General features: G+C 36.4%; 1 protein-coding gene and 1 non-coding gene across 2 annotated transcripts in view; one reads left to right on the forward strand and one right to left on the reverse strand.

Annotated features, from left to right (window-relative positions):
* The window catches only part of Luzp2 (leucine zipper protein 2), a 177,300-nt gene that overhangs the window by 11,053 nt on the left and 152,214 nt on the right, over positions 1-14,033 (reverse strand). Inside the window, exon 9 of the mRNA XM_059253341.1 lies at positions 1,142-1,234. Within this exon, the coding sequence (XP_059109324.1) occupies positions 1,142-1,234 (93 nt within the window). The remainder of the gene's footprint in view (positions 1-1,141; positions 1,235-14,033) is intronic.
* Positions 2,692-2,796, forward strand: LOC131902841 (U6 spliceosomal RNA). Its single transcript, XR_009377126.1, has one exon. It is a non-coding gene; the product is annotated as a U6 spliceosomal RNA (small nuclear RNA).

Below are 14,033 nucleotides of genomic sequence, written 5' to 3' on the forward strand. Positions count from 1 at the left end.
AAAATGATGCTTAGAACATCAATGAACAATGCAGAGCTTTTCAACTTGTCATATAAAAAGGTAAACATCCTCCTATAAACTGACGCTTGTTTTGTTCTTCAGTTTACAAACATTTTAAAACCTTGTATAGTTCAATCTAAATTCTCCAATGAAGGAATGCAATTCCTTACTTTGTGGTTCCTGATTAACCTATGGGTGAATATCTCACTACTATTCTGTATCCATAGTGTTCTGGTATATTTTCTGTTTGTGAAAATTTGCTCCCATGGTCAAAGATCTATCCATACTTCAAACCACTGCAAAGGCATTCCTTCCTACCTATAGCCTTCTGGACTCTCTACGGAAGTTAATTGTAGAGGGTTGATTTGTGCTCCTGATTAATTTTGTATCCTAAATTATGTGGTGTAGATATATGGCCCTGCACACAAAGATTCAGTGCCAAACATACTGACAAATTAGTTTTTTTTCAAAATGCATGTTGAGAGCTAGCAGAAGAAAAATATAAGTGCCAATTTATTTGTTTTTCCTTTTTCCTTATTTCCTCAGATATTAGCTAATTTTCTTCAGCTATGGGTAGTCTCGGTATATAACTTCTCTTTGGACTAGAGCCTGTATCTCAGTCTGGTTAACAGAAATGTTATTTGTTAGATCTGTCATAACAGATCTAAAACCTTTGTTCTAACAGAATTCAAGCATTGATGTTTTATTTTTTTGTTGCACTTATTAAGAGAGACCCTACCCCGACAGTTCCGGTTCCTAACTCTTTATCATATGAAGGTGGAGGATCTCTGTCTGGCATGTTGTTCTGTAAGGGCACATGCATGTTTCTTAGGGGGTGAATACTATAGAATCTTTTTTGTTTGTTTCCTTGTTCTGCTTTAACCCTTTAATTGCTGTCTGTCTTGTTGTTGTAGGAATGATGTGGTGGTGGTGCTGAGCCATGGGTTGCATAGCAGAATCTGGCTATTCATTCTAGAAGAACATCTGCCTGGTGCTGTCTAAGCAACATCTATGTCATCACACGGAAAGTTATAGCGCTTAGAAAGAAGTCATCCCCCACCCGAGAACATTTTGTGATGGCATGAGCTACCATTGCCAAATGTTGTGTCCTTCTTTTCAAACCACTTTAGGTTATTCTTACATCTTGAGGGCCACACACAGAGGTTCTCCTTGTCTCTTCCTTTGTTGACTGAACTTGGGAGCTTTCCTGCTTTCCTGGAGAACTTTTTTGTGGCTGGAGAGAGATACAGAGAAAAAAGAAAAATACACACCATTAAAATAAGAGAAATAGGTTTTACACACAGGCATGGCTTTTTGTGGTTATATGACATAAAACACTATGTCAGCTTCACACTCTAAAAAAGGAAATAGGCTTTATTATATAATTCATCTTTAAAATGGGCTTTGCAATTTTTGTCTTTGAAATTAAGAACAATAATTTATGTTAAATTTTTGCATTAGTGAAGCCTAATGGAATTTTTCCCCCATTGGATATGCTCATTTCTCAAATAATAAGCTTTTATTTAAAGATCTTCATTTCTCAAAAGATAGGAATCTTGCCCTTATTCTTTGTATTAATCCCCAGTTTGTCTGAGATATAATAAATACATCCTTCATTTTCTCAACTAGACAGAAAATATCTTGTGATATTACAGAAGATACCTAGAGGGTTATGTGCATTCTGTTCCTATAAAGAACAAGCTGTTTACCTCTGGGAGCTGAAATATCATTATAACATTCATCTCAATAGGAACACGAGGAAAGCAAAAAGTACCCTGACTGAAAGAAATGTACAAGTAATGTGAAACTCACTATGGGAAGGTTTATGGTTGTCCACTGGGAAGTGCAGGCATGTGCTTTTTTTTTTTTTTCACATATCATTTAAATATAATGCTGCCCTCATCAGTCTGGTATAGAAGTTGGCAGGAGGGATAAATAAAAGTTCATGAATGTTGTTTCCTGAGTTTGAAGCTTTGGTTGCAATGGGCTACAGAGAAAAAATATTTAAAGAGTCTAACTACTGGGTTCCAAGAAGCCCAAAAGTAAGACAGAATCTGGGCAGAGTATAAGAAACCCAGCCAGGATCTTTAGTTATTCTATGTGGTTTTCACATAGATTTCCACGGGTAACTGTACTCCTTAATAAGAAAGCATTCTCACAAAAATAGTGTTCTCAAAAATTATTGAAAAAATCCTTATTAAACATGGTAAAATATTTATTACAAGTGAGACTAATAAAGCTTATAGACTATTAGCAAACCCATAGAATAGCACTCTAGTTCATTTAACAGTTCCCATATTAATTCAACAAGATGCTGGGCTTGGGCTGAAAACAGTAATTAAGTAATTTCTCTTGACATGTAAGTCTAACTTCATTGCTATCTAGAAGGAATTGAGAGTTATATTTTCCTTCTGCCCTTACCTTGTTTAAAAGACATAAATACACCCTCCCTTTGGTACTTTCTTTTTTATGGATGGATGTATTTAAATATTCTCTTTTTGAGAATTTCATACAATATACTTCAATCTCACTCTTTCTCTTTCCCAACTCCTCACAGATTCCCTGCCCCCACCTACCTAAGCATCCAACATTGTGTTCTTTCTTTTCTATAAAAACATTCTCCTCACCCAAGATCCCCCATTTGCACTTTCTAAGGAACAGAAAAGATAAAGGGTATGAGTGACACCCCTATGCTTGTTTCAGCAGCAATATACTAAAATTTGAATAATACAGAGAAGATTAGCATGGCCTCTACACAAGGATGATACACAAAGTCATGAAGCATTTCATATTTTTAAAATCCTCTCTTTCAGCGTCATTGATAATGAGTTAAAAGAAGTGTTTGAAGGTGTTGTGGAGATCAGATTTGTCCGCCAGGGTGGGAAGAGTGAGGGGATTGCTTATATTGAATTTAAGACAGAAGCTGATGCAGGGAAAATCTATGAAGAAAAGTAGAGGGCAGACATTGGTGGCCAATATGTTTTGTTTCACTTTACTACACCAGAGAGAAAGGACAAAGGCAAGAGAGAGAGCTGGACAGAGTAGCTCTCTTGGAGTGGTGAATCAAAATCTTTGATTTTATGTAACCTTTCCTGTGGTGCAACAGAAGAAACTCTTCGGGAAGTATTTGAGTAAGCAACTTTTTATCAAAGTGCCCACAACCCAAATGGCAAATTTAAAGGGCATGCGTTTATAGAATTCACTTCATTTGAAGATGCTAAAGAATCTATAAACTCCTGGAATAAAATGAACACCAAGGGCAGAACCATCAGGCTGGAGTCACAAGTAACCAGGCTATTGTGTATTACAAGAAGTCAGCCATCCAAACCTCTGTTTGTCAAAGGTCTGTCAGAGGGTACTACTGAAGAGACCCTCAAAGAATCATTTAAGGATATTGTTTAAGCAAGAATAGTCACTGATCAGGAAACTGGTTCCTCCAAAGAGTTTGGCTTTGTAGAGTTCAATAGCAAGGAAGATGCCAAAGCTGCCAAGGAGGCCATGGAAGATGAAGAAACTGATGGAAACTGATAAAGATATAATAAGATTAAAGGGTAGATTAATGAACCTACTTTTAAGAGCAACTTGTTTAAAAATGTTTTACATTGATATAGATTTTAGTTTATTAATACAAATTAAAAGTTAATTTTGTTATACTATATATATATTTACTCTTTTTAAGGTATTATGTTTATATAACTCATTTAAATTGTAATGGATAATTATAATTAGTCTTCTATTGTAAATGTAACCAATCATCTTATTAAATAAGAAACACAGAACCAATGCAAAGAAGAAAGCCAAGAGGTCAGAGCTAAGAGCTAAAACCTTACCCTTCCTCCTGCGGTGGTCCTACCTCTCTGAAAGAGAGCTACTTCCTGTGTTAAACTCTTTATAAAGACTTTCGGTTCTGCCTTCTCATTGGTTATAAACCCAGCCACATGACCGCCTCCTCACTGCCTGTCTGTATAGACCTCCAGGTCTTCTATGGTTGGTATTGAGATTAAAAGCGTGTGTATCCAATGCTGGCTGTATCCCTGAACACACAGAGATCTACTTAGCTCTGCCTACCAAGTGCTGGGATTAAAGGCGTGCACCACCACTGCCCAGCTTTCCTATGGCTTGCTAATAGCTCTGACCCCTGGGCAACTTTATTTATTAACATACAAATAACATTTTAGTACAAAATAAAATATCACCATATTTCCCCTTTTCTATTTTAATAAAAAGAAAAAAGGAAAAGGTTATAACTAACATAGGAAAAACTATATACAAAAGTACAATAACTATATACAATATATACAAGTAATAAATACCTAAACAATGTCTAGTCCATTTGTATTTGACAAATTCAGAGAAAATAATTCCATTATCTATCCTATTTTGGTAAGTCCAAACTGTATCTAATTCACTTTCTATCCTAATTAATCTTCAACTATAACTAACTAATCTTCAACTCCTTCAGAGACCCAAGAAGGAAATAATATTAGCTAACAAAAATAAAAACAGGAAGTACATGCAAGCAACTTCCAAAAAATTGTGAGTTGACAGAAACAGCCAGCTGCCTGGACAATCATCTGAGGCTTCTCCGCAGTGTTGGGGCATCATCTTCAGCCTATAGGCTTAGCGTATCTGACAGACTCATTTGTGAAGTAGGATGTGCACAAGGTCAACAGTTCAACCTCACATTGGGTGAGAGCAGTCCATGTACCAGAAACACCTGAATTACACTGGTGTCATGTCATGATTCAGGATTTTAAATTCTGGAAATTGTTGATGTTTTTTGAATTCAGCTGTCCATTCTTCTTGGCTATGTGTGTATGTGGCTTCATCTCAGCATCCCATTCTTCTCCACATCCCTCTATTAAATGCCATTCTACTATTGAGAGGCGTGAGCTTAATTACTCTTCAAGAATAACTGTTTCAGCTGTTGTTCCATTGCACATCAGAAGCCATCGGCCCACTGTCTGCTCAGCTGCCTTCGACGAAAAACTCATTTAAATTGTAATGGATAATTATAATTAGTCTTCTATGATAATCAAACTTATAGTCATGTTAATTTAGTCTTTTAGGTATACATAGATATATTTCAGATAGATAGGTAATCTTCAAATACTTTAAAGACCTACAAAATATGACATTTAAAATGTTTTAAAAATGTAGACTTTCTGGATGGTGAGACATGTCTGCTCTTGGCAGCACCAATTTACTTAAGAGAGGAGGATGGGCACCAAAGACACTCTATATGGAGGTTATCTTCACCTTGACAAAAATAGTCATTTGGACAAAAAAACTGTCCTTGCCTGGACTGCTTAAAAAAATGTATCAACTAGACATACAAAACCATAAAAAGGTGACCACTAAACTTTGCTTGGCGAAATGGTCTTTCAGGTTCCTGCTTTGCAGAGGAAACTGACATACATTCTGCAGGACACAGAGAGAAATAACTAAGAGACTCCAGGCCTGTGGGCTAAAGACAGATGCCCCAACTTTACAAAATAAACATTAGGTGACTGTCCAGGCTGCCAGCTGTCTCTGTCTACCCTACAAGACTCCCAAAAGTTACTTATGTCCTTCTCCCATTTCTCAGGTAATATTATATCCTTCTGGGGCCTTTAATGTAGTAAAGACTACATTATAACTTTGTAAAGACTAAAGTTATAATTTCCTCAGTTATGATAAAAAATAGGTTAGATATAAAACCTTAGACTCACAAATATAAGATACATAAGATATCTTCTTTAATTTTGCCAAATATAAATAAACTAGTTATTATAAATAAACCAGATATTGCAACTGTAATTCTTGCTTGATAATTGTTTTATCTGTAATTTTACTATGTAAAAGTTAAAACCTTCCTTGTTTTTTTTTTAAAAAGGGGAAGTACTATGGATATCACTCTATATAAATAAAATACTGATTGACCAGTAGCCAAACAAAAAATATAGACAAAACAAACAAACAAAATTCTAAAAAATAAAAGACTGAGACAAAAAAACGCTGCCAGCTGCTGCCATAAAAAAATGTTAAGATACTAGTAAGCCACAAGCCACATGACAACTTATAAATTAATAAAAATCAATTGATTTAAGATATAAAAATAGTTAACAAAAAGCCTACCAGGGTCATATAGTTTGTAAACAATATAAGTCTCTATGTGTTTACTTGGTAAAGTCTAAACAACTACGGGACTGACGAGTAAAAAAAAAATTGTCCTAACAAAAAAACTCTAACTACAGGAAACAAACCTTGGATGGGGCCAAACCTAAGGGTGAAGGTGGCTTTGGCGTCCTAGGTGGAGGCAGAGGAGGTTTTGGAATCTGAGGTGGGGGCCAAGGAGAAACAGGCAAGTTTTCTGGCAGAAGCCACAAGACTTTGGAAGTTGAGGAGGATTCCCAGGTGGTAGAGGAGAAGGGAGAGACTTCGAGTCACAAGGAGAGAAGATGGAGTTTGAATAGTTTCTTTAATCCCAGTTGTGTCTTCTTCATTTGAAAGAAAGGACTCTTGTGTTTTTCTCTATTACCTGTTCAGTGACAGAGCCTTCTGAGGACATTCCAATACAATATACAGCCATGTGATTTATTTGGAATCCACATAGATAACATTTCAAGAGAGACACCCTGTTGGCTTTTACCACATATTCATATAACTTTTTAAAGCTAACCCTTACCTGTACATTTTGAATTTATATTGTTTCATCCCATGTACAAAACCATTTTTCTTACAAATCATTTTTTTCTTTTTTCTTTTCTTTCAGCACTGAGGGCTGTAAAGAAATATTTTATCATTTTTTTTTGATTCAGTGACTTTAGGGCAAATTAAAAATCCCAAACTCAAAAAAACAAAACAAAACAAAAACAAAACAAAAAAAAAAAAACCGATATGCTGTGAAGATAGCAGATAACAAGTGAACCCAATCTCTACTCTGTGTTAAGCGCCTTTGAGGATGTGAAGAGGAAAAGCATGCTGCTTTTTATCATTATGATGTCTACACAATCAGTTGTTTGGTCACTTGATTTAATATCAAGCGTCTATGCCTGTGCAGCACATGTGTAACTGGTACCTACAGAGGCCAGAAAGAGCATTGAATCCCCTGGAAATTGAGTCACAGATGGTTGGTTGCGAGCCATCATGTGAGTGTGGGGATCAATCTCAAATTGTCAGGCACAGCTTATCCTCTTAACCCTGAGCCATCTATCCAGCCAAAGAAACACATTCTTAACAAGAGTCAAACATGTATTTGTCCTAGGTAAAACCAATTGAGTACCTACCACCTGCTTCCCATTACCTCCAGATGAAATGAAGACACAACTTTATTTGTTTTTTTTTTTTTTTTTTGGTTTTTCGAGACAGGGTTTCTCTGTGTAGCTTTGCGCCTTTCCTGGGACTCACTTGGTAGCCCAGGCTGGCCTCGAACTCACAGAGATCCACCTGGCTCTGCCTCCCGAGTGCTGGGATTAAAGGCGTGCGCCACCACCGCCCGGCGAAGACACAACTTTAAAACAAGAGAACATAACAAACACTAATATTGAGAGTGACTCTCCCTGACAGTCACAATGAGAGCAACAGCTGAAAAACATAAAGAATACATTAAATTCCCTACATGTTTCCTATATGATGTTTCAGTTGAACAATCAGATAACTATAACTTTGCAATTTTATTTCAATGTATAACAGCAGCAACTCTGAAAGAACTATTGTTACTTGTCAATGTTTCTTGGCTTTTTCAATGTCTACATGCATAGAGATCTCACATGTCTACATTTTTTGTTCTCAGGACATGTTTTGTGTTCACAGGTCTGGTACAGATTGCTATTATCTATATAAGCTTCATGTGTAAAATTTACAGGCCAAAGATCTGTAAAGGTCTGGAGAGATGGCTCAGAGGGTGAGAACACGTGTTGCTATTTCAGAGTCAAGTTTGATTTCCAGCACCAGGATGGTGGCTCACAACCATCCATAACCCCATTTCCAGGGGATTAAACAGTCATGCATGTAGTACACATAGATGTAGGCCAGGACAACATTAATACATATAAAGTAAAATAAATTCTAAAAATAAAAATCTGTAGAGCATATTTGGGAAATGTCTTCTGTGGTTGAAAGTTCACCAGACTGCATGGGAAACATAGCATTCTATTGTTGGTTTATACATCAGTGCAATCTCCAGAGGAAAACATATTCATCATTGAGTCTTTGGAAGCTAGAAGTTGAGTCTTTGCAAGCTAGTTAATTTCACAATCAACTAATTACTGTTTGTTACTTTCTTTCGCTTACTTATGATTTATACTTAAAATATAAACCAAATGAAACTAAAGAGAGGTGCAGTCATAAAGCAACTAGACATGCATATGGTTCAAAAAATTCTTGCAAAATGAATCAGAGTATGTCAAAGGCAATGTAAAGTTTGTCTAGCTGCTATACAAGTGAACAAATATTTACATACACTCTATGTACTGAAATATAATTACAATTAAAAGAGAAAGCAACTTAATTTAATTTTATTCCAAGAAGTGCTATTCTTGAGAAGTAGTCTTTATTCCTTCTTCCCCTTGTCTGCTGTACCAGGAATGGTGTCCTCCCTTTCATTCTATGGTATGGAATGTCATATTCCCTGAGTGATCTAAGATAGAGGCACGTACCCAGGTAATTTCACAGTAGCTTCATGACTGAAATACATCCAGACAGATTAAAAAACAGGCTGTAAACAGTTAGCTATGTGTAAATGTGCAGGCTTTGTCCTGTTCTCTCATAAGAAATCCACTTTTGTAGTAAATGTGCCCTGTCTTCTGGAACACTGGCTTTTTATCTCCCCAAGGTTTGTTCCTGCAGTCTTACCAACACATTTTCTTTACTCTGGCTTATGTCAATATTTGTGACATATAAAACTAGAGAGGTTTGTATAAGAGTCTACTCTGAAAAACTGAAAATTCACAATGTGATGCAAGTTCTTAGGTACTAGTTCACAGGAACCAACATGAAGTAAAGCAAACCCAGTTTCAGAAGCTCAAAAGAGTGGTTTGCAATGGAGCTTTAATTTTAGTGTATTCATTATATCCCCAAAATATGACAGTATGAGTGCTGACAAATGTTCATGTTTGCTACATTACATTTTTCCATGTAGATATTTAATATTTTAAGAAATATTCTGAGATTTGGCAGTGGGTTGGCAAATAAGAAAATGAACTAAATAAAAGGTTTTATTGATTATCTATCCCTCTGTCATCTTTGTAGCCTTTATGTTCTATCATCTGTCATCTATCTATGAACTATGTCTACCTACCATCTAGATTACATCTATCATAAATCTGTTTACCATAGATGTATATCATACCATCTACCTCCTATTTATCTATCTAAAATATAACTAGAACCTGTCTGTGTCTGTCTATAATCTATGTCATCTGTCATCTATCTCAATTTATTGCCTGTCTATCTTTTATATCTATCTATCTATCTATCTATCTATCTATCTATCTATCTATCTATCTATCTATCTATCTGTCTAACCATCCTCCACAGAGTTATGTGTTTGAATACTTAGTCTTTAGCTGATGTTTTGGAAAGTTGTAGAACATTTCTGGGAAAAGGCCTGCCAGTCAAAGATAGGGCAGTTTGACAAGACCTTGAGTATATATTTATAGCTTAGTCCTGCTTCTGGTTTCACGATTTCCTTCCAGAACTACTAGGAAATAAAGCTGCCCAGCTATACCCTCCTGCCTTGAACTTTGCATGCTTTACCACAATGGGGGTCAGCGTGAATTATTGCTCCAATGAGTCCTTCTATCATTAATGAAAAACTAAACTAATATAGAAATTAGAATACAAAATACAAAAAAAATTACAAAAGTGAGAATGTTGCCAGGATAAACCTGACCACATGGTTCATATGCTTTAGAACTGGTTTTCAGAAAGAATGTGGATGAATTTGGAGTTTCATGCTAGAGAAGCCTCAGAATGAAGAAAGCAGTACTTCATGGACTGGTGAGAGTGAGGGAGACAAGAGGGTTGACAGAAACTTGGGTATGAAGACTTCACTACTGAGTCTTCAGAGGCAAACAAACAAACAAACAAAAGACTACTTAGGCCATTGGTGCTAAATTCTGACTATAAGGATCTGTATATAATCTGCTCAGTAGTGTCTTAAACATTTAGTGAAGCTGAATTTAGAAGTAATGAACTGCTTGCTTTGCAGAGAATATTTAAAACCACTATAGCACTCAGGCTCTAGCATGGCTTTTGCTATATTATGCTTAGCCAGACTTATAGCAAATATCCAAAGCAAAAACACAATAGAAAAAGGTCTTGAAAAGTGCATTTTAGTAAAGAGAAGAACACAAATGAATTTAAAGTCATAGCCTATGTATTCATAAATTTACTGTAGAATGACTGTTCTTTTTTTTCTTCCAGAGCTGAGAACCGAACCCAGGGCCTTGCACTTGCTAGGCAAGTGCTCTACCACTGAGATAAATCCCCAACCCCAAGAATGGAATGAAACAGGACACAAAGTGAAACTGTGTGCCAGGACAACAGAATTGGCATCTATTTTAAGCTTATTACTTTTTTCAGTTATTTCATTTTTAAGACTCTCTCTCTCTCTCTCTCTCTCTCTCTATATATATATATATATATATATATATATATATATATATATATGTATGTATACACACACACAAAGACACATATGTGTGTGTGTGTGTGATAATAATATCACTACCCCATTCTTTTTCCTCCTTCCAAAACTTCCCACATTCCTCTCCTTGTTCATTTTCAAATTCATGGCCACCTTTTTCATTAACTAGTCCCAACAAATAGATCTACAGTACAACTCTTTCACTTAGGGTTCATAGATCATTGAGGAAGAGGGGGGTAGAAGATGGAAAGAACCAGAGGATCAGGCAATTTACATCCATAGAGTCTCACCAATGTGATTGCCTAAATATGAGCTGAACAAAGACAACAATACACATGTTAAAGGTGGATGGAGAAAGTCCATGAATCTTCCACCCTATAAAAGAACTTCAGGAGATTAAGAAATGATAAGAGAGGCAGAAATGCTATCTTATTTTCTATTTCATAATTTTTTTCAATACATCCTGACTGCAGATTTCTCTCCTTTCACTCCTTCTAGTTTCCTCCCCACAACCCCCTGCCCCAGAGCTAGTCTTCTTCCTCTGTTTCCTTTCAGAAAAGAGGAGGCTTCCCAGGGATATCAATTGAATGTGGCATAACAGGATACAATGCAACTAGGCACACACCCTCATATCAAGGCAGAGCAAGGCAACCCAGGAGGAGGAAAAGGGTCCCAAGGGCAGGTAAAAGAGTCAGAGACACCCCCTCCTGACTCTCACTGTCAGGAGTCCCATATAAACACAAAGCTAATAACCATAACATATATGCAGAAGATCTAGTGCAGACCTGGGCTGGAGAGATGGCTTAAGAGCACTGGCTGCTCCTTCTGAGGACCCAGGTTCAATTCTGAACACCCACATCAGGCAAATGACAGGAAATTTGACACTTTTTTCTGGTGTCTGAAGGCACCAGCACTGACTGACATGCCCATATCCACACACATATACTTGTAATTAAAAATAAAAAAGCTTTTAAAAAGGAACTCATTCAGAAATGATATTGTAAGGACAAGATTCATCCCATTAAGTGCTCCACTATGTAACACACAAATTCATTTGAAAGAGTTTCTTTAACAAAGAAAATGTCTGTGAAGGTGGAACCTGAAGTTTACCCTTCTCAAACAAGATTACACAAGGAAGTGTTCTCAGTTCACCAGGCAGGCACTCAGAGGCTGATGTAGTGTTTGTCAAGAAGACCTAGAGTTTGTCTTGAGCTGATCTCAGAATTTTCAATCATGTACACAATCATGCATTTGACAGAATATAGAATAAAAGTTATAAGGCCATCAAAATTTTCACCAGAGTTCCAGAGAAAAGCAAACAAGGCCGGTCATTGAGAACCAGGTTTGGATTCCCAGCAGAGAGCCATAGGCATTAACTCTGTGGCTGTGAATGTCCAAGGGAGGAATGCCATGTTTTGAATGTGAAATACCCTCTAGAGGTTTATATGTTTGGGCACTTGATCCCCAGCTGGTGACACTGATTTCAGAGATTTTTGAGAACCGAGGATGCAAAGCTTAGCTAGCTCTGTTATAGTCCGCCACTGTCAGATCTCTGAAGATTGTAGTTCAAACCCATTTTGCATTCTACACCTGGCTTCATTTTCTGACAGGATTTGAAGTGCTCTAGTCCCATGTTTCTGCCCCTGTGAGCTCTCCTGTGCCTGAACTGCCATGACTGAATCAATCTAACTTGCCCTGCCGTGATGGACTCCCTCAAACCTTCCCTGCCAACATGGACTCCCACCTTCCCAGCAATGACGGACTGCAGCTTTAAGGCCATGGGACATAATCAATACTTCCTTGTTCAAGTTGCTTCTGGAAGGCAAGTTGTCACAATAGCAAGAAATGCCACTAATGCATGCATCTATCTTCTCCTCCATCTCTAACTTATTAGCATATACTTTTGTTACTTTGTACAGGAGATTTTCATCCTATTACATTTACAAAAAGCAGGGTTAAAAAAAACAGCAGCGCCACAGTCCTCACACATAAATTTGCCAAGGAAAATTTATCTTACTTTGTTTTCCTTTAAAATTAAAGCAATCTATAGTAATACTTTTAACAAAGGGAATAAATTACGTACAACTTCACCATTATGATCATCCATGCATAAAGTGTTAAAATCCTTCATTTTAAAATGCATTAAAAAGCATTGTGTTTAATTAAGTGAATGATTCCTTTAAGCCTAATGAATATTATCTGGGAACTGGCTTTTGTCTCTATAACATAGATCTAAGGAAAAACAAAAGCTGTACTCAATCTGTTGAACATCAGAATGAGAACTGACTTTTTGGAACAAAATCTAATTCTACATTATCATGTAAAGAAAGTGGGAGTCACACAACTTATTTATCTTCGTAGGGCCTGTAAATCTGATGTCCTGTCAAATGAGGTCAACCCACCTTAGGTGTATGGTGCCGTTGTGGTTGTTGTTGTTATTGTTGGAATGGAAGAACCCGAGTCCGGAGAAGTATTGTATTCTTTAGAGAGCTGTTGATTCAAGAGTTATTGCATACTTGAATAAAGACACACCTGTTGCCCTAGCCCAGGAATGCTCAACCTATTTTCAAAAGCCAAAATAAAACTCAGCAGATTCCCACAGCAGAAGTGTCATCTTGCCAGGTCTCCCAGTTCCAGCCTTTAGATATGTGAGAATACAACTGTGGCATTAGGCCGTTAAGTCTGGGAGAATTTCTTACAGCAGCAAATGGAAGTTATATTAAAAAAAAAACAAAAACAAAAACATAATTCCATGCCAGAGGCTCATTTTCTTAGTTTTCAATGTTTCATGATTCTTTTTAAGACAAAATAATATAAAATTCTTTCAACAGATTATCCAAGGCTAATGCTTCTCTAATGAAAAAAGCCAAATTCTAAATATATAAAAAAAGTATCAAAGTCTATGTTAAACATTTTGAAGGCCTCCATTAAAGGTATTATATTATAAAGGATGGCATAAAAATCTTTATTAAGATACAATTACATTAAGAATCCCTGGAAAATTTATATAGCTGAGACAGTTCTATTCAGTCTCAGCATATACGTTATATATGGTCATTTTATAACTTAAGTAGATAGTTTTTTATTTGTCTTTTTCATTGATGTTTGTTTTTATGAGGGTCCTCTGAAGATTGAACACACACCTTATGCTTCACTTAGTCAAGGATTTTTATCACTGAAATATAGCTCTAGGTAAAGCCGATGTTTTCTAGAGTTTATGTATATTTTAATAAGTATATGACAATTGAAAAAGGTAATGAAATAACAATAGTCAGATTTCTTATCTAATGTTAAGCAATGGAAAAATTGTGGATAAGTATGAAAGGATAGTCTTTCAGAAACTGAAATTGAACAATGGGGAAGAGTGCATCCTGAGAGGTGGACACAGATGTTGTACAGAGCC

The sequence above is a fragment of the Peromyscus eremicus genome, chromosome 1 (genome assembly GCF_949786415.1).
Source record: "Peromyscus eremicus chromosome 1, PerEre_H2_v1, whole genome shotgun sequence".
Classification (NCBI taxonomy): Eukaryota; Metazoa; Chordata; class Mammalia; order Rodentia; family Cricetidae; genus Peromyscus; species Peromyscus eremicus.